The 23,512-nt window shown below is 40.5% G+C and overlaps 1 protein-coding gene across 3 annotated transcripts in view; it reads left to right on the plus strand.

Moving 5' to 3' along the window:
- Nucleotides 1-498: 498 nt before the first annotated feature.
- Nucleotides 499-23,512, plus strand: part of uxs1 (UDP-glucuronate decarboxylase 1) — a 103,431-nt gene continuing 80,417 nt past the window's right edge. For 2 of the 3 annotated variants that reach the window (XM_059964372.1, XM_059964373.1), the window contains exons 1-4: nucleotides 499-655; nucleotides 9,620-9,647; nucleotides 17,587-17,635; nucleotides 22,673-22,716. In XM_059964372.1, the coding sequence (XP_059820355.1) occupies nucleotides 562-655; nucleotides 9,620-9,647; nucleotides 17,587-17,635; nucleotides 22,673-22,716 (215 nt within the window). In that variant the 5' untranslated portion in view covers nucleotides 499-561. The remainder of the gene's footprint in view (nucleotides 656-9,619; nucleotides 9,648-17,586; nucleotides 17,636-22,672; nucleotides 22,717-23,512) is intronic. The other variant, XM_059964374.1, reaches the window with a different exon arrangement.

A 23,512-nucleotide genomic window follows, 5' to 3' on the forward strand; every position in this document is an offset into this window, starting at 1 on the left:
TGACCGTTAGCCCATTTCTGCCTCCAGATGTAACTGGTACCCCATATCCTAGCTACTGTTTGGAGGTCTATGTTCAAGTTTCATTGGGGTCTTTTTACACTTGTAGTTTCTTAACTCAATCCACAAGGATTCTATATCATCTGAACTTAAATCGTTTCTACATTTAGTATTACAAAAGTTCTGCTTCCATGTTGCATCTCTTGTGTACTGCCAAAAAAGAATGCAAAACCTTATATGAATCACGAAGCAAACTCAAGGATGGGTTGAATTTTAATGTACTTCTTCCAAAATAAAATCATCCTAACGTGGAATAATTTCTTACCAATGGCCTTTCCATTGTTTTCTGATTTTATTATAATTCGAACGCGTTTGGCGTAATCATGATCTTTCATGCATCTTGCCGCATCCTCATTGGTCGAAGGGGCTGACAAACTGGGAAGACCAGTGCTATCCCACAATGCTGCCCGACCGCGTTTGAAGACGTCTGCGCGGCAACTGGAGCAGTCTGAGCATGCGCACTGAGCTGGCCTGGGATGAGGAGACGCGGTCGGGCAGCAGAGGATGGTAAAGAACCGTTTGGCAGCTCTGTTCAGTGGCTTTAACCGAAGAACGATGAAATTCTTGATTGCACTCGCACTGCTCGCTTACGTAGCTTGTGAGTTTGTCCTCTAGACTTCATCTCTGTACCTTATAGTCACTTACGTTGTGTGAGTGTGGGGGCAAAGTGAGAATTGACTCTGAGGGGATGGGAAAGGGGCTGGAGGAGAGCGGACAGGAATGCTGGTGTGAAAAGTGCTACAGGACAGCGACTAGGAGGAGGTGCGGAGTGTAAGAGGGTTGGGATCGGAGGGTGAAGGGGGCTTGGGGGCACTGAGTACTGAAGTGGAAGTGAATGAGTATCTTATCTGTAAGGTTAGACGCCAGGCGGGAATCTGGGGCCTGATGACTGGCACTTTGTGGGGAGGAGGGTGGTGCTGGAAATTCGGTAGATGCTGGGGGGGGAGGGAGATGTTGGAGTGCTAGACTGTAGATACTGTGGAATTAGGCGATAGAAAATGGGGATGAAGGTTAAGTGGCAGGAGGTTGAAGTGAGATTTGATTCTTAATCTGTCCACCTTTTCTCTTGTTTTGTCATGATAAAAGTTGGTTTAATAACTCCTATAAGCACTGCTTTGTCTTGAATTACGTGGGCCTCCATCATTTTGAAGGGACCACAAAGGTATGAATTCAAAATTGTAATGTTAGATGATATTATTACCAAAAGTATATTTTCGGAATAGCTTTTGATGTCTCCTGAAGGTTCCAGACATTCTACAAAAATATGCTTCTTTGTGTTCCTTCATGAGATTTTAATATTGCTGACAATACCAGCATCAATTGTGCAATCCTAATCATCCCCAAACTGCAGAGGCAGTTCTGAGTCAACTACATTAGTAAGTTTACATATAGTGCCAGCTCCTGTAGGCTCTCAATGACCTGATCATTCCAAAACGTAGCTCCTCCTACTAGTCTCCACACTCTTGGATAGCGAACTCAAGAGATCACACTTTGCAAGAAGTTGTTTTAACACACTTCATTTTTAAATGACTGTCCCTTAAACTTGCAACTATGTCACCATATTGGAGATTATCACACTAGTGGAAATAGCTTCCCTCCAAACTGTTGTGCCTTGTAAGGATCTTTAATGTTTCAGTAAGGTCATACTCATTCTTACAAATTCCAAAGAGGACTATAAATGTTTTATATATATGTATATAGATAGTCCATTTATTAGCTTTACTGAGGCTAGCTTTAATACCAAATTTATTTAATTACTTGAATTTAAATTCCTCAGCTGCCATGGAGGGATTTGAACTCATATCTCTGGATCAATGGTCCAGAACTCTTGCTGTTAGTCCAGTAAATTAACTGCTACACCACCATATCAGTAAGTTCTAAGATATCATAATTTAATTCATGTTTTCAGGAGCTTGGGTTACTTAAAATGTTCTTAATGCTCTGATTTTGTGTGTTTAAAGAAAAAGTATCCAATTTGAAACTCATCTGCTGTTTTCCCCTCAAAATCCTGCAGATTTTTTTCTATTTTAATACTTTATACTCTGCAGGATTTTGAAGGAAACAACAATAATGACTTACGAAATATAAGTTGATTATAGGCACTTCTGGTCAAAGCGCACCAGCCCATTTTGTCTTGGGCACGTGTCTACCTCTTTTGCAGGATTGGCTTTATATTTGAGGCTGTCTTTTGTATCATCTTTGTATTGCTTTCTTGGATATTCCTGGTTTCAGTGGCCCTATACAAGAACTCCATAAAGGAGATAGTGTGGCATACAGGAGCTGTTCTTATGGATCATAGGACTTGTCCAGTACAATTGAGTCCTCAGGATTATAGCTTCAATGCTTACCATGCCAGCCCTGTCCAGAACTTCCATGTTGGTCACCTTGCCTACAAGCAATTGCAGAGATCTTGTGGAAACTCTTGAGGTTTTTGATGTGTTTCCTCTACAACACTCAAGTCTCTCTGCCATACAAAAGGTTAGTGAGTACGACTATTTTTGTACATTTTGATCATGCTTAACAGTTCTGAGGTTCGTCATGCAAGTGTGCAAGCAACCAAGTGACTGGCCTTGCTAATTTGAGCTGCTATTTCAATGTCCAGAGAGCTGTCAGAAGACCTGATGCTTCCCTGATAATTAAAGTGATCGATTACCATTGATGCTTGTGTTGAAAGGATACGTTGAAGAACTTGGAGCAGGTTGGTGCTGGACCTTGGTCTTGTTCAGACTGATTGTAAGGCTGAAGAATTCTGAGGCTTTGTCAGACTTGTCACTAGTAATTTGAAGCTCAAATAGCAAATGTGTCATAAGGGTGCAATCGTCAGCAAACAGTGACCCAAAGATTAGTTTCTCAGATGTCTTGGTTCTTGCCTTTAGTCTCTGGAGGAACCGAGATGATCATATTGGGAATGTTGATGCAATACTGAGCTCTGGCAGCATTTCCTTTGAGACATAGAGAATCAAATGGTTAAGGATGACCCACATTGTTGCCTTTAAACAGGGACAGAGCTGTAGCATCTTGAAAACACTGGCATTCCCTGCCTCCCAAGTGCTGTTATGATGTCCTGGATGGCTTGGAGGCCAGTTCTTTGCAAAGTTCAACAGGAAGATCACCTGTGACTAATGTCAGGCTGGGACTAGTTTAATTGATTGATTTTTTTGACTCCATTCAGAGCTGGCAGTAGGTCAGTGCCATCCAGAGTGGGTTTCTGTGGGACTACGTCCAGGGATGCAGGGTCAAGAGTTGAGGCACTTTTCAGGATGTTGGATAAATGCTCTCTTTGTATTTGAATGACATGCTGTTGTCAGAGGAGAGAAGCAGAGTAATGCTGGTCTTTGGGGGTGCATAACCAGTTTTTGACAAGCTGGAAAATCTCCTTTGTTTGGGCCAGCATAATACTGGACCTCATCTGTCTTGTGAGTTGATAAATTGTCCTGAATTTTTTGGAGTGCTCTTTAGGTTTTTCTCTTCAGATGATTGAAGTAAACATTCTTTGACACAGAGGTAATATTGTTCAGCACTCAGAGGCATTGAGGTTTTGAAGTTTATTTTCTCATTGTTATTGTCATCAAACCAATCCTGGTGAACTCTTTGCTTGGGTCCAAGGACAGACAATCTTTGCAAACTCAGTAACCATCTGTTTGAACTGATTCTGCTTCTCATTTGGGTCTCCAGTAAGTAGTTAATGAGTAGCCAGCATGACATCAACTTAGAACTGGTATTTCTCCCTTAGATATGAATACTTAAGCTTCACACCGTTGAATGTGGCTTGAGTAAACTTTGACTGCCTACAATGCATAGGGACAATATGGAGGTTAATAACTGGTCTGTGATTTGTGGACCACTCTGTTCTTCTTGAGGCTCTGGTGTTGCATGGAGGATATCCCACCTACAAATTATACCAATCTATGTAAATATTTCAGCTTGAAATCATCCAATTGTATTTGTTGGCTAGTCTAAAGGTGTGGTGGTGGCAGTGGGGTTGTTCATAGCATACATGGTCATTAAGAGCAGTCCGTATCGGTTTGTCTTTCCAAGCCACTGTGAGCCCATTACGCCTTGTCAGCTTTCTCACCTCCAGCTCTGGTGTTGAAATCGCCAAGTATGGCAATTGCAGGAGTAGACTTCACGAGAATCAAGGTTCTCATATATAAAAAGAACTTATTGCCATTGCAGCTGATCAGGTTGGAGGTGTAGACTCTGATGATGGTAACATGTTGGGAGCAGTTGAGGAGGAAAGGAAGCTTCATGAGGCATCTGTTGACACGAGAGGAGATGAGGAAGACTGTGGGTGAGCATGATGTAGGCAGCAAATACTCCTGTTCTCATTTTCAGTTTTGTCTTTCCACAAAACAGTGTCACCTCCCACTCCTTTAATTGTATTGATACCCTTTCTCCCAAAATTTACAACTTCACACTATTCTGCATTAAATGTCTGTTCCGACTATGTTCTCCTGAAATTTGATACTTCTGAGTTTCAGTATTTCTGAAGTGAGTGTCACTGTGGGCTTAAAAATGATGGCCAAATTATCATTGTAACTGGGAGATTTTTCTTTTGTCTTGCGTTGTACTGCTGCCACAACACAACAAATTTCATGATGTATGTCAGTGATAATAAACCTGATTTGAAAATGCCAGATGTGGCATTTTAGCATTCAAATAATATTGTATGCAAATTGCAGTGTTTTTGGAGGTAAAAATTTTTTGGAGGTTGAATAGACGCGGGTGCTACCTTGTGCTTCATCCAAGCCTGTTGCAAGATCTTACAGTTTTGCTCTTTAGGGTCAAAATCTGTCAGTAGACAGGAAAAAATAATAATAGAATTATAAAAATGTGAACAGCAATAAACTTTGTCCCATCAGTTGTGGTCAGTTATTCAGCTGGATATTAATCATTTGCAACAATGCCGCTTTCTCATGCTAAGACTATTCTTATGATTATTCTAGTTCTTAAAAGAATATCCATTTTGAATGTACTCCCATGCAGAAAACTCCAAAGGTCCACAAGCCTCTTGAGTGAAGAAAGCTCCATTTTGTAAATTACAGACTTCTTGTATGTGACTCTAGAATGGAGAATCAGTGTTTGGAAAACATGCTGTAAGACCTTCAAGAGCTAGTCTGAATAACTGGAAATTGTAAGACCTTATTACTGATTCAGTCTCTGCCTGGAGAGCTACCTTCTCATTGCAGGAAGCAACCTGCAAAACATTTTTGTTGCTTCCAGGACAAGTTTATCCTTGATTGAGGTGATAAGGCTGTGCATTGTATTGCAGGTGTAATCTTGCCAAAATCCTGAAAGCAAAAGATTTGCTTTGCAAAGAGAGTGTTAAAGATTAAACTGGACCCTGATTTTTCTTCTTGCATGGATGCAAAAGATCTTGTGGTACAATTTTGTGAAGACCCAGAAAGACTTACCTCTATCTTGGTCAATATTTTTCTCTCCATCAACATCATTTAAACATGTTATCTGTTAATCATCACATTGTAAAAGACTGTGTACAAATTAATTGTTGTGCTTCCTATATCATTGCAGTCACTCTGCTTGATAAACCGTGCTTTAATGACATGAGCTGGTGAAAGACATTGTAATCTCAACTTTTAATCTTTCTTACTCTTGCAACAACTTTGCAATATTTAACATTATTTTCTTAATTGTTTATTGAACAGACATGAGAAATTTCTGACATGTTTGGTAATCCACCAATTCCTCTGAATAGCAACATTCACTAGCTCATTTCCACTTTAAAAAGGACCTTTTTGCTCTAACAATAACGTACACAAAATGCTGGCGGAACACAGCAGGCCAGGCAGCATCTATAGGGAGAAGTGCTGTCGACGTTTCGAGTCGGGACCCTTTTTGCTCTTATCAAAATAGGTATTTTTACATTTCTGCTGCTTGTTTTGCCATCTGCTACTTGCAACAATCAACTCACAACATTTTCACTTTTTTAAAATTGTCAGCCAACTTGATAAGTCATTTGATTTCTTCCTAAATCATTGTATGCTTATAAATAACTAAGTGAGGCCTAATCACTGATTTTTGCAGCTTCCCAATAGTTGCAACTTACTGATCCAAAAATGCAACCTTTACAAGATGGAAGATAGCTATTTACAGGAGCAAAAATGCTACTGGAATCCTGAAATTCAAAGCAAAATGCTTGAAATGCGTAGGTTCATAACTGAACTGAAATATATCATTGACATTATCCTGCTTTAAACTAAATATTGATTAGATTATTTACAAACTGTTGTGCTCAAAATAGAAACATGCAAGAATGATGAAATGTGACAGCAGAAATGCACTGCATCAAACTTTAGGCTCTTCAAGAGCAATTCTCTTTTCCAAGCTGCCTGATATAACCAACTAGCCAAGTAAGTCAATGCAAACTGGAAAAACATGGCTTCTTGTATATTATTGAGCTATCAGTGCATCATAGTTAACTAGAGATTTGCTAGCTTAATCCATAAAATAATCAAATGAGTTCTAGTTAAACTAGTAACATATGGATAGGATTGCGAAGCATTCTGTTAGAAATGAATTGCCATAAGTGTGTGAAGTATTTGCTATGAAATTCTGAGATTGGAATGCATTGAGATGGAGGTAAAGTAGGTGTCTTGCATCTATAAATCTATAACTAGCAAAGGATGTGCAATTGCAGAAGAAATATTATTTTCTACTGCAATAAATAATCTGCTGGAGGAACTCGTCCTATCATGCAGCATCTGTGTATGGTTGGGGGGGGGGGGGGGGTTGATGGCTTGAGAGAAGGATTTGTTGATATCTTGGATGAAACCTCTGCATCAGGACTTGTTCCTCCAGAGTGAGAGTGTGTGTGTGTTTTTGTTTGTTTTTCTGGATAATTACTACAATTTCTGTCTGGGAAAGTGAAGCTATTCAATCAGGACAGATTGCACTTGAATTAGAATGGATCTTCCATTGTTGCTAAAGGGTTTGTTGATGCTATTGGGTAGGGGTAAACTAATTTTGGCAGGGGATTGAAACAAAGGAGTGTGATAGGTGGTAATACTGAATTAAAAACTCCCCAGTAGTGGATGGAACTAGGAGTGGTCGGTGATGGATGTGCAGAGGAGATGTGGGAGGAGAGAGGGAGAGGGACACAAAAGGGCTGGAGGGGAGAGTAACCTAAAACTGGTGTGGAGGGGGCATCTTGGAAGCACCAAATACAGTAGATGAGGTTGGAAAAAGTGCTTGTGAATTTTTACTTCATCTGATGACCTGTTTAGGTCCCTGGACGGTGGAGAGGGAGGCGGTTGACACCTGCAATTATAGTGGAAAGTGCCAGGCATCATAGAGGAGTGGTCTGAAGGGACGAGGGGCCCTGGGAGTCATGGTAAGAGTGGTCCATACAGAATACAGGGAGAGGTAAAGAGAAGAAAATGGTGATGTGATCTTATTGCAACAAGCAGAAATGACATAGCATGGTATTGTGGATACAGAGCTTTATAAGGTGAAAGATGGACCAGGGAGCTCTATCTATTTTATAATATTGATGTGAATATGAATACAGGAAGTGCAATTGGTAATTTTGCAAATTACACAACAATTATTACTGGTATTATTATTGAGGAGGATGGTTCATCAATACAAAACCAATCTGAATAAATTGTGTGGGGAAAACTGGCAAATAAGCATTTGATCCTAAATACAGGCAGATGCTGTGTCATGTAAGGTTTCTATTCTTGAGAGCTGTCTTAAGCTGACTCTCTTTCTAAGTCTGAATCATCCACTTCTGTAGCTACCCATATTATTTTACTCTAACTTGGAAAATTTGAGTGAGCTAGGTCTTTTCTCTTTGAATTGAAAGACGCCAAGAGGAAAATTGATAAAGGTGTATAAGATGATAAGAGGCATAGATAAAATAGAGAGCCAGTGCCTTTTTTCCCCCAGAGAAGCTAATGTGAGAGGGTGACTTTTAAGGTGATTGGAAGAAAATGTAGGGGGCATTTCAGAGGTAGATTTTTTACACAGGGTGGCAGTTTCGTGGAACACACTGTTAAGGTTGGTGGAAGGGCAGATACATTGAAGAGACTCTCAAGCACATGGATGAAAGAAAAAAAGGAGGGTTCTATGGAAGGGAAGTATTCAAATGATCTTCAAGTAGGTTTAAAAAATGTTGCACCACAACATGGGCAATGTTGTAATGTGTGCATGTATACAAAACTAGTCAGGACGGAGCACAATATGCATTTCTGATTGCAACACTATCAGAACGATATAATTGCATCGATGTGCATGTACTTGTTCAGCAGAAAGTAGACTAGGACTGAGATTTCATTCGTGGAGGGAAACTGATAAACCAGAATTATTATCCATGGAGCAGAGAAGTTGGGGGTGGGGGAGAACTTGATAGAAATGTACAAACTCAAGGGATGAAGATGGTGAGAATTTTATTCCATAATAAGGGTATATATAACGAGAAGGTACAGGTTTTAGGTATATGGTTGGGAATTTGAGGATGACTCTTGCTTGCCCAGACAGTAGTTGAAATCTACCTGAGGTGGCAGTGGAGATAGATACCCTTGACAGCGCTTAAGAAAGATTTAGATGAGCTCTTGAAATGCTAACTCTAGAAGGCTATGTAATAAGAGCTGAAAATGGTATAAGTGTAATATACTTTAATATATTTCCTGTATTACGCTATTAAAAATGTTACTGTCATATTTTGAAAGTCATCAGCATTGGAAATTGCACTGCATATTCCAGGCTACTCAAATTGACAAACTAAAAATATGTACATTTAAACTAGTGAGAAATTCTATGCCTGTGCAGGTCTGTTTTCTGGTTCTTGTATTTTGATTAAACCTATTTATCTATTTGCATGTTTTGTTTGGTTTTGTGTTCAATCTTTGCGTACCTTGCTGTAGAAAGTTCAGGATGTTGAGCTAATGAAAGATGTGATGCTCCTTTTCTTCAAATGATTTCAGTAAAGACGCTTTTGCTTTGCCTTACCTTAATTCCAAATGATTTGACAAACAAGGATATAAACAAAACACTTTACTCCCAACATCCATGTTATTAATTATTTTTTCAATGTAACAGCCTGCCATTTTTAGTAAAAATATTAGTTTACTCCACCAAATTGCTCAGAGAAATCTACCTAAGCAGTGAATTAAGATTTAAATGCCTAAAATATGAGATCTTTATTATCTTCCAGCAGGTTATTTGATTTGGAATTGTTATTGGGTTAAACGTTGCAACACTTTTAACCTTTTCTAAGATAAATCTAACCCTTCCCTTCTCCATAGCCCTCCATTATTCTGTCAAGGTGGCTTCAAGTTGGATTTTTCATTAAATCTTTCAGATGCTTGATAGAGATCTTTTAACTTTGTAGTTTTGAATACAGCCAATTCCCCCTTCCTTAAGCTTTGAAAGAGAAAACAGATTCAAAAGGTCTTTTGTATAATTTTTGATTTTAATACTGGGAGGTTATTGGGTTATTTTGGCTGGGGGCCAAATAGATATCCCAATGTGGCCTCTGACATACAAATTGGTTGGTGTTGGTAGTTTTTTGGAGTATAAATACTCTGTTTTTCTATTGCAGCTGTCTGGGGAAACTTTGTCACCATGAGGTAATGTACAGTTTGTAACTATTTTCCTAAGTTCTGCTGAATACTGTTAGTCTTGGTCATGTGGGATGTAGTTTATTCCAAATGTATTAGAACATGAAGTTTTACAAACCATTTCTTTAAATTCATGAATTTAAAATTTGAGGCTTCAGTTATTATATGTAGTAAAGAAGTTAATTTAATTTAAGGCCTGGAATATGTCAAATTCCTCAAGCGTGCTTTGGACAGCTTATAAACTACTCATTAAGATCACGGGTGGTAGTAAGCTGGAATGAATTAACTCATATTTGCATTTTTATTAAACTATAAATTATTAAAAACGACCAAAGGTTTTGAGTTAACCATCAGAAATCCTGAGTGTTTTACTTAATTCTGATTAATATTGTCCACTGCATTAGCCAAATTACAGTATTCCAGGAGGAACTCATCATTTATAGAAAAGAGACGGCATCTGTACTGAGTCCTGCTGAAGGGTCTTGGCCCGAAATGTCAACTGTGCTCTTTTCCGCAGATGCTGCCTGGCCTGCTGAGTTTCTCCAGCATTTTGTGTATGTTGCTTGGATTTCCAGCATCTGCAGACTTTCTCTTTGTTACAGTATTCCAGGATTAGTTAGTGTGGGCAGTGGTTTCTAATCTCTTGAAACTCCAAATACTTATAGTGAGAGAATTTTTTTAAACTGCAGATACTGGAAATATATAAAAAGCAGAAAATGCTTAAAAAAAAAACCAGGTATCAGTCAATAAGCACCTGTGGAATGAAAAACTGTTAATGTTTTGGATTCAGGACTGGGAAAGAGCAAAGTGGTTTGATAAATCAGGAAGAACAGTTTATCAGAAAGATAAAATAACATTAAAAATATGAAGTGTATATCAGAGCTGAAGGAAGTGCCCATGAGGGCAGGCACATGAGTGAAGAGAGAAAAGCTGAACTCTTAAGGCCACAGTCTTCCTATTTATTGCACCTCTATCCTTGCCAGTACTCATTCTGGACAGGTCACAAATAGTGTTTACCTGGTCCTTACTTTCTACCACACCAGCCTCCGCATTCAACAGATCATCCACTGTCACCTTCACTTTCGGCACTCTAGGCATCATCCCTTTTGCAACTCTTTGGTCTGCGGTTGCTCTTCCCACCAGCCTTTCCCTGGCATTTTCCCACAAAACCTAAGAGATACAGTACTTAACCTCTTTTTACATCTTCCCTTATGACCATCCAGTTACCCTAACAACTGTGCCCTATCAGATATTTTTGTTCTTTCCCCATCCACCTCCTCTCAAAATGCCACTTAAAATGAATTCGTTTTGTCTTTTTCCCAGTTCTGATAAGACATAGGAACATTATTAGGCCATCTGACCCATCGAATCTGCTCTGCCATTCAATCATGACTGATCCTTTTTTTCCCTTCTCAACCCCACTCCCCAGACTCCTCCCCATAGTCTTTGATGCCGTGCCAATCAAGAACCTATCAATCTTTGCTTTAAGTATACCCAATGACCTGGCCTCCACAAGTTCACCACCCACTGGCTAAAGAAATTTCTCCACATCTCTGTTTTAAATGGACACCCAATCTATCCTAAGGCTGTGCCTTCTTGTCCGAGACTCCCCCACTGTGGGAAACATACTTTCCACATCTGCTGTCTAAGCCTTTCAACATTTGAAAGGTTCCAATAAGATTCCCCTTCCCCCATCTTAAGTTCCAGTGTGTACAGACCCATCAAACTTTCCTTGTATGATAACCCTTTCATTCCTGGAATCATCTTCCTCTGAACCCTCTCCAATGTCAGCACATCTCTTCTTAGATAAGGAGTCCAGAACTGTTCACAATACTCAAGGTGAGGCCTCAGCATCACATCCCTCTTGCTAAAGGGTCTTTGACCTGAAATTACAATCTTGTTCAGTTTTCCACAAATGCTGCTTTTGATTTTTTTTTAGCATTTTCTGTTTTTTTTTCTCTTTTTAGCATTTATTCATTGTGGTACACTTGACTCAATTACTGATCGAACGAGTTGTACTCTATTATTTTATGCATGAGCAACATTCCATTGATGTGAAAGTTTAAATGTGTCAATAAATGAAGTCTGGTAATGTGCCATATACTATGTGAAGAAAGGATTAATATTGCAATATAGTTTGTATTCAAAAGGTAAACAAATTTACAGGCAATGTTTGAGTGAACACAGAGCTGTTTCCATTCTTCGGAGAACTGAAAAGAAATCGGTCATCATTGAACGACAGAACAGACTCAATAGACCAAATGACCTAATTCTACCAACGGGATCCCACTACCAAGCACATCTTTCCCCCCTTTTGCTTTCCGCAGCGATCGCTCCCTACGCAACTCTCTTGTCCACTCGTCCCCCCCCCCCCCCATCCCTTCCCACCGATCTCCCTCCTGGCACTTATCCTTGTAAGTGGAACAAGTGCTACACCTGCCCTTCCTCCATCACCACCATTCAGGGCCCCAGACAGTCCTTCCAGGTGAGACGACACTTCACCTGTGAGTCAGCTGGTGTGGTATACTGCGTCCGGTGCTCCCGATGTGGCCTTTTATATTTTGGTGAGACCTGACGCAGACTGGGTGACCGTTTCGCTGAATGCATACGGTCCACCAGAGAAAGCAGGATCTCCTAGTGGCCACACATTTTAATTCCATGTCCCATTCCCATTCTGATATGTCTATCCATGGCTTCCTCTACTGTCAAAATGAATCTAAACTCAGGTTGGAGGAACAACACCTTATATACTGGCTGGGTAGCCTCCAACCTGATGGCATGAACATTGACTTCCGTTAATGCCCCTCCCCTTCTTACCCCATGCTTGACATATTTATTTGTTTGCCTGTTCTCCATCTCCCTCTGGTGCTCCCCCCACCCCCCCACCGTTCTTTCTCCCGAGGCCTCCCGTCCCATGATCCCTTCCCTCCTCCATCTCTGTATCACTTTCGCCAATCACCTTTCCAGCTCTTAGCTTCATCCCACCCCCTCTGGTCTTCTATCATTTCACATTTCCCCCTCCCCCCACTACTTTCAAATCTCTTACTATCTTTCCTTTCGGTTAGTCCTGACGAAGGGTCTCAGCCCGAAACGTCGACAGTGCTTCTCCTTATAGATGCTGCCTGGCCTGCTGTGTACCACCAGCATTTTGTGTGTGTTGTTTGTAATTCTACTCTTACATGTTATGGCCCTTAAGGTGCTCAGTTGTCTGTCACTTAAATTTTCCATCTCACTTCCACTGTGATTTCTGTGTTTGGTTCTTGAGTTGTTCAAATGAAACCCAACAGAGAAGAACATCTGGCCTTCATATTGGGTACATTACTGCCCTCAGGCTCAACATTGAATTCAACCATTTCTGATATCCAGCTTTTCTGGTTTGTCAAAACCAGCTGGTTTTGATATTGGTGCATCAACATTTTTATTAGCCATAGAAAATTACAGCACAGAATCAGGCCTTTTGGCTCTTGGCTATGCCGAACGTTTTTTCTGCCTAGTCCCACTGACCTGTACCTGTCCAAGTTTTTCTTAAATGTTAAAAGTGAGCCTGCATTTACCACTTCATCTGGCAGCTCATTCCACACTCCCACCACTCTGTGTGAAGAAGCCCCCTGCTAATGTTCCCTTTAAACTTTTCCCCCTTCACCCTTAACCCATGTCCTCTGGTTTTTTTTTCTCCCTTAGCCTCAGTGGAAAAAGCCTGCTTGCATTTACTCTATCTATACCCATCATAATTTTATATACCTCTATCAAATCTCCCCTCATTCTACTATGCTGCAGGGAATAAAGTCCTAATCTATTCAACATTTCTCTATAACTCAGTTTCTCGAGTCCCAGCAACATCCTTGTAAACCTTCTCTGCACTCTTTCAACCTCATTAATATTCTTCCTGAACCTCGGCCTCACCAATGCCTTAAACAACCTCACCATAACATTCCAACTCTTCTACTCAATACTTTGATTTATAAAGGCCAATGTACCCAAAGCTCTCTTACTACCCTATCTACATGTGATGCCACTTTTAGGGAATTTTGTATCTATTCCTAGACCCCTCTGTTCTACTGCACTCCTCAGTGCCCTACCATTTACCTTGTACCTTGGTTCTACCTTGGTTTTCCCTTCCAAAGTGCAATACCTCACACTTGTCTGTATTAAACTCCATCTGCCATATTTCAGCCCATTTTTCCAGCTGGTCCAGATCCCTCTGTGAGCTTTGAAAGCCTCCCTCACTGTCCACTATACCTCCAATCTTTGTATCATCAACAAATTTGCTGATCCAATTTCCCACATTATCATCCAGATCATTGATATAGATGTCAAATAACAATGGACCCAGCACTGACCCCTGTGGCACACCACTAGTTACAGGCCTCCACTCAGAGAAGCAATCCTCCGTTACCACACTCTGACTTCTCCCAATCAGCCAATGTCTAATCCAATTTACTACCTCACCATGTATACCTAGCGACTGAATCTTCCTAACTAACCTCCCATGCGGGACCTTGTCAAAGGCCTTACTGAAGTCCATGTAGACAACATCCACTGCCTTCCCTTCATCCACTTTCCTTGTAAAACTCCTCGAAAAACTATAATAGATTGGTTAAACATGACTGACCATGCAGAAAGCCGTGTTAACTCGACCTAATGAGTCCCTGTCTATCTAAGTACTTGTAGATCCTATCTCTTAGTACTCCTTCCAATAATTTACCTTACTACTGACGTCAAGCTTACCTGCCTGAAATTTCCTGGAGTACTTTTAGAGCCCTTTTTAAACAACGGAAGAACATGAGCTATCCTCCAATCCTCCAGCACCTCACCTGTAGATACCGACATTTTAAATATATCTGCCAGGCCCCTGCAATTTCAACACTAGTCTCCTTCAAGGTTCAAGGGAATGTCCTGTCAGGTCCTGGGGATTTATCTACTCTGATTTGCCTCAAGGTAGCAAGCACCTCCTCCTCTTCAATCTGTATAGGTTCCATGACCTCACTACTTGTTTAATCAACACATACAAACAAGCTGGTTGACCTCAGCAAGTCAGGCAGCATCCATTGAAATGAGCAGTCAATGTTTCGGGCAGAGACCCTTCATCACCCTTTGAAACTCTTCTTGGCCCTAAACGTTGACTCCTGATTTCAATGGATGCTGCCCGACCTGCTGAGTTCATCCAGCTTGTTTGTATGTGTTGATTTGACTATAGCATCTGCAGTGTACTTTGTGCTCACTACTTGTTTGCCTTATTTTCATTGAGTCCTTGCCAGTTTGCTTAGTAAATACAGATGCAAAAAACCCATTTAAGATCTCCCCCATTTCTTTTGGTTACATACAAAGCCAACAACACTGATCTTCAAGAGGATCAATTTTATCCCTTGCTATCCTTTTGCTCTTAATGTATTTGTAGAAGCTCTTTGGATCATCCTTCACCTTGACTGCCAAAGCTACCTCATGTCTTTTAACCCTCCTGATTTCTTTCATAAGTTTTTTTTTTGCACTTTTCATACTCCTCAAGTACCCTATTTGCTCGCTGCTTCCTATACATGTTATACATCTCTCTCTTCTTCTTTATCAGACTTCCAATATCCTTAGAGAACCAAGGTTCCTTATTTTTATTCACTTTGCCTTTAATCCTGATAGGACCATTCAAACTCTGCACTCTCAAAATTTCTCCTTTGAAGGCCTCCCACTTACTAACGACATCCTTGCCAGAGAACATCCTGTCCCAATCCATGCTTTTTAGATCCTCTCTCATTTCTTCAAATTTGGCCTTTCTCCAGCTTAGAACCTCAACCCGAAGGCCAGATCTAACTTTATCCATGATCAAGTTGAAACTAATAGTGTTGTGATCAATGGAACCAATGTGTTCCCCTACACACACTTCCGTCACCTGTCCTAACTCGTTTCCTAATAGGAGATCTATTATTGCATTCTCTCTCGTCGGTACCTCTATATATTGATTTAGAAAACTTTCCTGGACATATTTTACAAACTCTAACCCGCCTAGACCTTTAACAGTATGGGGGTCGCAATCAATACGTGGAAAATTAAAATCCCCTACTATCACAACTTTGTTTCCTGCAGTTGTCTGCTATCTCTCTGCAGATTTGCTCCTCCAGTTGTCGCTGATTATTGGGTGGTCTATAATACAACCCCATTAATGTGGTCATACCTTTCCTATTTCTCAGCTCCACCCATATGGCCTCAGTAGACAAGCCCTCTAATCTGTCCTGCCTGAGCACTGCTGTAACATTTTCCCTGACTAGCACTGTCACTCTCCCACCCTTCATTCCTCTGCCTCTATCACGTTTGAAACATCGGAACCCTGGAACATTAAGCTGCCAGTCCTGCCCCTCCTGTAGCCAAGTTTCACTAATGGCTACAATGTCATAATTCCACATGTCAATCCATGCCCTCAGCTCATCAGCCTTCCCCACAATACTCCTCACATTGAAGTAGACTCACCTCGGAAGATTATTACCACCACACACAACCCTTCTATTTGTGACTTTACATGAAACTTTAATATCATTTATTTTCACCCCCACTCCACTATGGCACTCTGGTTCCCATCCCCCTGCAAATCTAGTTTAAGTCCCCCCCCCCCCCCCCCCCCAGCCCCAATATCACTAACAAACCTCCCCATGAGGATATTGGTCCCTCTGTAGTTCAGGTGTAACCTGTCTCTCTTGTACAGGTCCCACCTGCCCCAGAAGAGGTCCAAGTGATTCTGAAATCTGAAACCCTGCCCCCTACACTAGTTCCTCAGCCACGAGTTCATTGTCCATGGCATCTTATTCTTACTCTCACTGGCATGTGGCATAGGTAGCAGTTCTGAGATTACCACCCTCGAGGTCCTGCTTTTTAACTTCCTACCAAGCTCTCTATACTCACACTTCAGGACCTCCTCAGTCTTTCTTCCTACGTCATTGGTACCGATGTGTACCATGACATCTGGCTGCTCACCATCCCACTTCAGAATGCTGTGCACGATGTCAGAGACATCCCTGACCCAGGCACCTGGGAGGCAACAAACCATCAGGGAGTCTCTGTCGCAATTAACTTGGGTTTCTTTCCACTAATGCTCCCTAACCTGCTGAGTACAGTGGATTCTGGTTAATTGGGACACATCAGGTCTGGTAAAGTTTTGTCCAGTTAAGCAACTGCCCCAATTAGCCAAAGTTTCATGGTAGTTAAAATGGCTTAAAAAAATGTAACTGAGTAACAGATTGTATTTACATGAAATACAGAACAATTTAGAACACCACCAATATTACTACAATACTATAAAACTGAATATTAGTTCTTAATAGTTATTGACAGAAAAATTCATCCAGTGTATGCTGCTATGTTCTTTTGATTGAATGAACAAAATCAGCGCTGATGCCAAGTGCAGATAATTGACTGCTTTCATACCATGCTTTTGATGATTGCATCCTGTAAGTCTTTGTTTTCATTGTAAAAATTAAAGATAATTGTTGATACCTTTAGATTCTTCATAGCTCCTAACTCATTGAAATAGGGAAATCATTGCATTTTCACTCCCCGCCATTCTAGCATCTCCAAGCCTGAATCCTTGAAACCGCAGAGATTAAAACAGTTCTAAATTGTCCTACTGCTTATTTTTTGCCAACTATCAGTAACAAAAATACACAACTGAAGCTATTTAAAAATTGTTCACTCTAAGCACAGTGGAGTTTCCACTACCACACAAGTGCATGTGAACTAACACTAGTGAAAATCTGCTTGGTTACAGTCTCTGTCTCAGTTGAGCAGCAGCAGTGTCCCAAGACAGCAAAGCGAATTCGGGTATTTTCTCGAATAGTTCTTATTTTTTCAGAGTTGTCCCAAATAAGTGGCTGCCCTGATTAACCAATGACCCAATTAACTGGAATGCCCTATATTTTCTTTCATTACCTATATTTATATTATTGTTTCAATTTTTCTCTTGTGACAGATCATTACAAGAAGAAGGAGAACAAAAAATTGAGAGGAAAATAGAAGAGGTCAGTTTAGTCACGTTCTATTAGTTTGTAAGTTAAAGTAGAACACTTTGTTCAAATTAAACCATACTGATCAAAGAAGATTGACCGTTGTGCTCTGGTTTGTGCCTCTGAAGGACTTATTTTTAAAAAGTACTCATTTAAATGTTGGTGGTGACATAATATTCCAGCCATTGGCTATCCCTTTTTCTTTTGAGGGTTTCTGGAAACTAGGGCAATTTGCAAATTGAAGTGCTGACCGGATTATTTTCAATTATTATCCTCCTAAAACAAATTGTTACTAAACTGGTAATTTTTTATTGTAACTTAAAAAAGAATTGTAGAATTCATTTCAGGTTGCTTTAGCAAAACCTGAAATAAAAGCAAAGAAAAAAGTTGAAAACACTATGTTGGTTGGACAGCATCTGTGGAAAGGGAAGCAGAGTTAACATTTCGGACCAAATACTCTGCAAAAGAACTGGGAAAGGGGAACAAGAGAAATAAGTTGATTTCAAGTTGTAGTGGGAGTGGGATAGAACATAGAATAGTACAGCACAGTACAGGCCCTTTGGCTCACAATGTTGTGCCGATCCTTAAACCCTGCCTCCCATATATCCCCCACCTTAAATTCCTCCATATACCTGCCTAGTAGTCTCTTAAACTTCACTGGTGTACCTGCCTCCACCACTGACTCAGGCACTGCATTCCACGCACCAACCACTCTCTGAGTAAAAAAACCTTCCTCTAATATCCCCCTTGAACATTCCATCCCTTACCTTAAAGCCATGTCCTCTTGTATTGAGCAGTGGTGCCCTGGGGAAGAGGCACTGGCTGTCCACTCTGTCTATTCCTCTTAATATCTTGTACACCTCTATCATGTCTCCTCTTATCCTCCTCCTCTCTAGAGAGTAAAGCCCTAACTCCCTTAATCTCTGACCATAATGCATACTTTCAAAACCAGGCAGCATCCTGATAAATCTCCTCTGTACCCTTTCCAATGCTTCCACATCCTTCCTATAGTGAGGCGACCAGAACTGGACGCAGCACTCCCAAGTGTGTCCTAACCGGAGTTTTATAGAGCTGCAGCATTACCCTGCGACTCTTAGACTCTATCCCTCAACTTATGAAAGCTAACACTCCATAAGCTTTCTTAACTACCCTATCTACCTGTGAGGCAACTTAGAGGGATCTGTGGACATGTACCCCCATATCCCTCTGCTCCCCCATACTTCCAAGTATCCTGCCATTTACTTTGTACTCTGCTTTGGAGTTTGTCCTTCCAAAATGTACCACCTTACACTTCTCTGGGTTGAACTCCATCTGCCACTTCTCAGCCCACTTCTGCATCCTATCAATGTCTCTCTGCAATCTTCGACAATCCTCAACACTATCCACAACACCACCAACCTTTATGTCGTCTGCAAATTTGCCAACCCACCCTTCTACCCCCACATATAGGTCATTAATAAAGATCACAAAAAGTAAAGGTCCCAGAACTGATCCTTGTGGGACACCACTAGTCACAACCCTCCAATCTGAATGTGCTCCCTCCATCACGACCCTCTGTCTTCTGCAGGCAAGCCAATTCTGAATCCACCTTGCCAAACTTCCCTGGATCCCATGCCTTCTGACTTTCTGAATAAGCCTACCATGTGGTACCTTGTCAAGTGCCTTACTAAAATCCACGTAGATCACATCCACTGTACTACCCTCATCTATGTACCTGGTCACCTCCTCAAAGAACTCTATCAGGCTTGTTAGACATGATCTGCCCTTCATAAAGCCATGCTGACTGTCCTTGATCATACCATGATTCTCTAAATGCCCATGGATTCTATCTCTAAGAATCTTTTCCAATAGCTTTCCCACCACAGACGTAAGGCTCACTGGTCTGCAATTACCCAAACTATCCCTACTACCTTTTTTGAACAAGGGGACAACATTCGCCTCCCTCCAATCCTCCAGTACCATTCCCGTGGACAACGAGGACATAAAGATCCTAGCCAGAGGTTCAGCAATCTCTTCCCTCGCCTCATGGAGCAGCCTGGGGAATATTCCATCAGGCCCCAGGGACTTATCCATCCTAATGTATTATAACAACTCCAACACCTCTTCTCCCTTAATATCAACATGCTCCAGAACATCAACCTCACTCATATTGTCCTCACTGTCATCAAGTTCCCTCTCATTGGTGAATACCGAAGAGAAGTATTCATCGAGGACCTCATTCACTTCCACAGCCTCCAGGCACATCCTCCCACCTTTATCTCTAATCGGTCCTTTCTTCACTCCTATCAGCCTTTTGTTCTTCACATAATTGAAGAATGCCTTGGGGGTTTTCCTTTACCCTACTCACCAAGGCCTTCTCATGCCCCCTTCTTGCTCTCCTCAGCCCCAATGGATCAATGGATGAATGTAGTAACTCTGCTGGGGTAAGGCTATGTAGATTAGCTATGGATTAAGTCATTTGGCTGATGGTGAAATTAGAGTGCTTATATGTGAACATTAACTAAAGAAATGAGGGAAAGAAGGTAGAGGAAATAAAGGAGGGTAGAACTGAAATGCAGAGATGTGGGTGATGCCCAGTACCAATTGAAAAAATGAGGCAATGGTATGGCTGGATAACCTTCAGCAGGTGAAATTGTCCACTTCTGATGCAAACTGGATTTTTTATTGAATCTAGAAGACTACAGTACCCATATCCTCAAGTTTGCTTATGACCTTGTTACAAGACAGCTCAGAATGGAATATGATTTGAGAAGTGTGACACAAAATTCAATGTCAGTGCTTTAGTCAGAACTTGGGCGTCCCACAAAGTATGCTGACCTTGCTGCATTAACTCTCCCTAACGCTTGATAGATTCTCTATACTCCAGTTGTTTAAGTTAATTTGGAATTGGTGATTTGATAAGACTTAATAATTGATTATGCTATTCTGACAAAAAGCTCACATTTCATATTAATGCCCCCATTGGTGTCTATTTGCCTTTTTTAAAAAATTACTCTGCTTTGGTAATAAAACCAAAGAGCTTTCAAAGTGACCTTTTGTCTGCTATACATGACTCTAGAATTCTGATGTGGCCATTTCTTCTTTGAGTGTAATGCTGTTGGTTCTTCAGTTTGTTCTAGCACATTTGCAGCTGTAGTCTTGGCCTGATATACTGTACCAGTAAGGATCACTCGAATTACTACCTGCAACTTTAAAGAAAGTGATGACTTAAAAGTTGAAATATACGGCTTTTCTCTTCACACTGATTTATCTGATCTTTGAGAGCTCCTAAATAAGTTAAATGAAGAGCTTCAGAATAAATCTTCCTTCCAAAGCCCAGGATTATCATAGGAATAACTCATGAGTGCAAAGCAGTAGGAAATGCCATATTGTTTGTGAGTGAAAATCAATATATTAGTGCATATGATTCTTAAAATATACAGTGGATTCCAGTTAATTTGATTCAAACAAGAGGACATGAGTTGAGAGTTAGGGGGCAAAAGTTTAAGGGTAACACTATTCAGAGAGTGGTAGCTGTGTGGATTGAGCTTCCAGTAGAAGTGGTAGAGGCAGGTTCGGTATTGTCATTTAAGGTAAAATTGGATAGGTATATGGACAGGAAAGGAATGGAGGGTTATGGGCTGAGTGTGGGTCAGTGGGACTAGGTGAAAGTAAGTGTTCAGCACGGACTAGAAGGGCCGAGATGGCCTGTTTTCGTGCTATAATTGTTATATGGTTATAATTAAAGAGCACTGCATTTTGGCCCAATTGAGCAGCTGCTACAATTAGCTGAAGTTTCATGGAAATAACTAAGGTATAAAAAAGACAAACTACCATTTAACTGAGTAATAAATTATGAATTTAAATGAACTACAGAATAAATTAGAACACTACCTGTACTGCTACAGTACTATAAAACAGTGTTAGTTCCTAATAGTTATTATTGATGGAGGAATTCATCCAGTATTTGCTGCCATGTGTGGGGTGTTCAGAGAGTGGTAGTACCTTAGTTGAAGGGGCTTGTTGTGTCCATCCTGGGGCAGTTTACCCATCTTTGGTCCCTACCAAACACTCAGCTCTCACTGAGCTCCAAGTAGCTGTTGCATGTGATAGTGGCCACACTGGTACACCGCTTTGACGAGTGGGCTAAACCATGTGAGGTTAGCAGTGGGCCTCATACCCTGGTGAAACAGGTGTTTTTTGCAAATACATTTAGGTTCACAAACTGAAAAATTCTGGACTGTTGTGAAACTAGGACGAATGCGTTTGAAGTCTAAAGACGAGAAAGTCTGCAGATACTAGAAATCCAAAGCAACACACACACAATGCTGGAAGTTTCAGCAGGTCAGCCAGCATCTAAGGAAATTAATAGATAGTCAACAATTCGGGCTGAGACCCTTCTTCAGGACTGAGAAAAAAGGTTGGAGATGCTAGAACAGAAAGGTATGGGGAGGAGAAGGAAGCTAGTTGTTAGGTGATAGGTAAAGCCACGTGGGTGGGAAAGGTCAAGAGCTGAAGAAGGAAGAATCAAGTAGGAGAGGAGAGTGAACCACAGGAAAAAGGGAAGTGGGGGGAATCCCGGGGGCTAATAGGCAAGTGAGAAGAGGTAAAAGGTCAAAATAAATGATTGGTTGGGGGGGGTGGAATTTGTTTACCAGAACAAAAAAATCAATATTCATGCAATCAGATTGGAGGCTACTCAGGCAGAATATAAGGTGTTACTCCTCCATTTTGAGGGTGGCCTCCTCTTGGCACAAAAGGAGGCCCTGGATCGACAAGTCAGAATGGGAATGTGAATTAAAATGTTTGGCCATTGGGAATTCACGTTTGTGGCAGATGATGCAGAGGTGCTCGACGAAGCAGTCCCCCACTTTACGATGGTTCCAGCACTGTAGTGGAGGCTGCATCAGGAGCACTGAACAGAATAATCTTTGAAATATGATTTTTTAAAAAAATACTGATTGTTAATTTTAGCCTAAAGTAAAGGCTTAGATTTCTCTTTAAATTATTACATTTCATACACTGGAATGAGCATAATTTTAAAAGTGATGTTGACATATTTTCACTTTTCAGGCTATGATGCCCTTGAAGGAAAAAATTAGAGAAATAGAAACAAGGTAAATAATGAATCTATTTACCTAAATGAGATTTTGTGTTTTCAACTGAAATCAAGTAATAAGGCTAAAAGCATTTTTGTGGAATATAAATTCTGGCAGAGATCATTTGTTCAGAACGGCCTACTTTTTAAAAAAAAAACTCTGTAATTGGATTTTGTAAATCTAAGTTCCATTTTGTACTGCTACCTGGAATGAAGCAAATTCACTTAATGTTAGAAGTAATGCTGATTGGAAATGGGAGTTACGACATAGCTTATGTTGTTCTGAAATGATGTTCCACCAATGCTATTCTGAATTTATGCTAATTGTAACAGATTTGTTTTTATCATGTGCTTTTGATGTCACTTCTAATTATCTTAAATTACTTTAAAAAATTAAATTTTTGAAAAATTTTGTTTGGATTGGTATTTTTTGACTGCTTGGTGCTTTTTTTGTATGTTTCAGGCAAAATTTATTTTTTAATGTGATATCTTTCTCATGATGTCTCAAATATTTTGACTTCTAACATGAACTGTTTTTCATTTAACCTACTATCTTTCAATGATTTGTTGCATTATTAACCCTTAGTTTTGCTGAGAGTTATGGACTAGTAGAATGTTTCTACTGATCAATTTTGATGGGCTGAGTTTTGATTATTAGTGTCACCTATGTAATTGTCCAGACGTCACCAATCCTTAGCAGTCCTCTGAATCAGACATACCTATTTACAAGCAATGTTTTGCAGTTCTTTCATGCTGCTTTGCAAAAAGCATCAGTGTAATTTACAGACGTAAAGAAAATGATTGATATTTTGGTG

Source organism: Hypanus sabinus, chromosome 3 (genome assembly GCF_030144855.1).
Source record: "Hypanus sabinus isolate sHypSab1 chromosome 3, sHypSab1.hap1, whole genome shotgun sequence".
In the NCBI taxonomy this organism is placed as follows: Eukaryota; Metazoa; Chordata; class Chondrichthyes; order Myliobatiformes; family Dasyatidae; genus Hypanus; species Hypanus sabinus.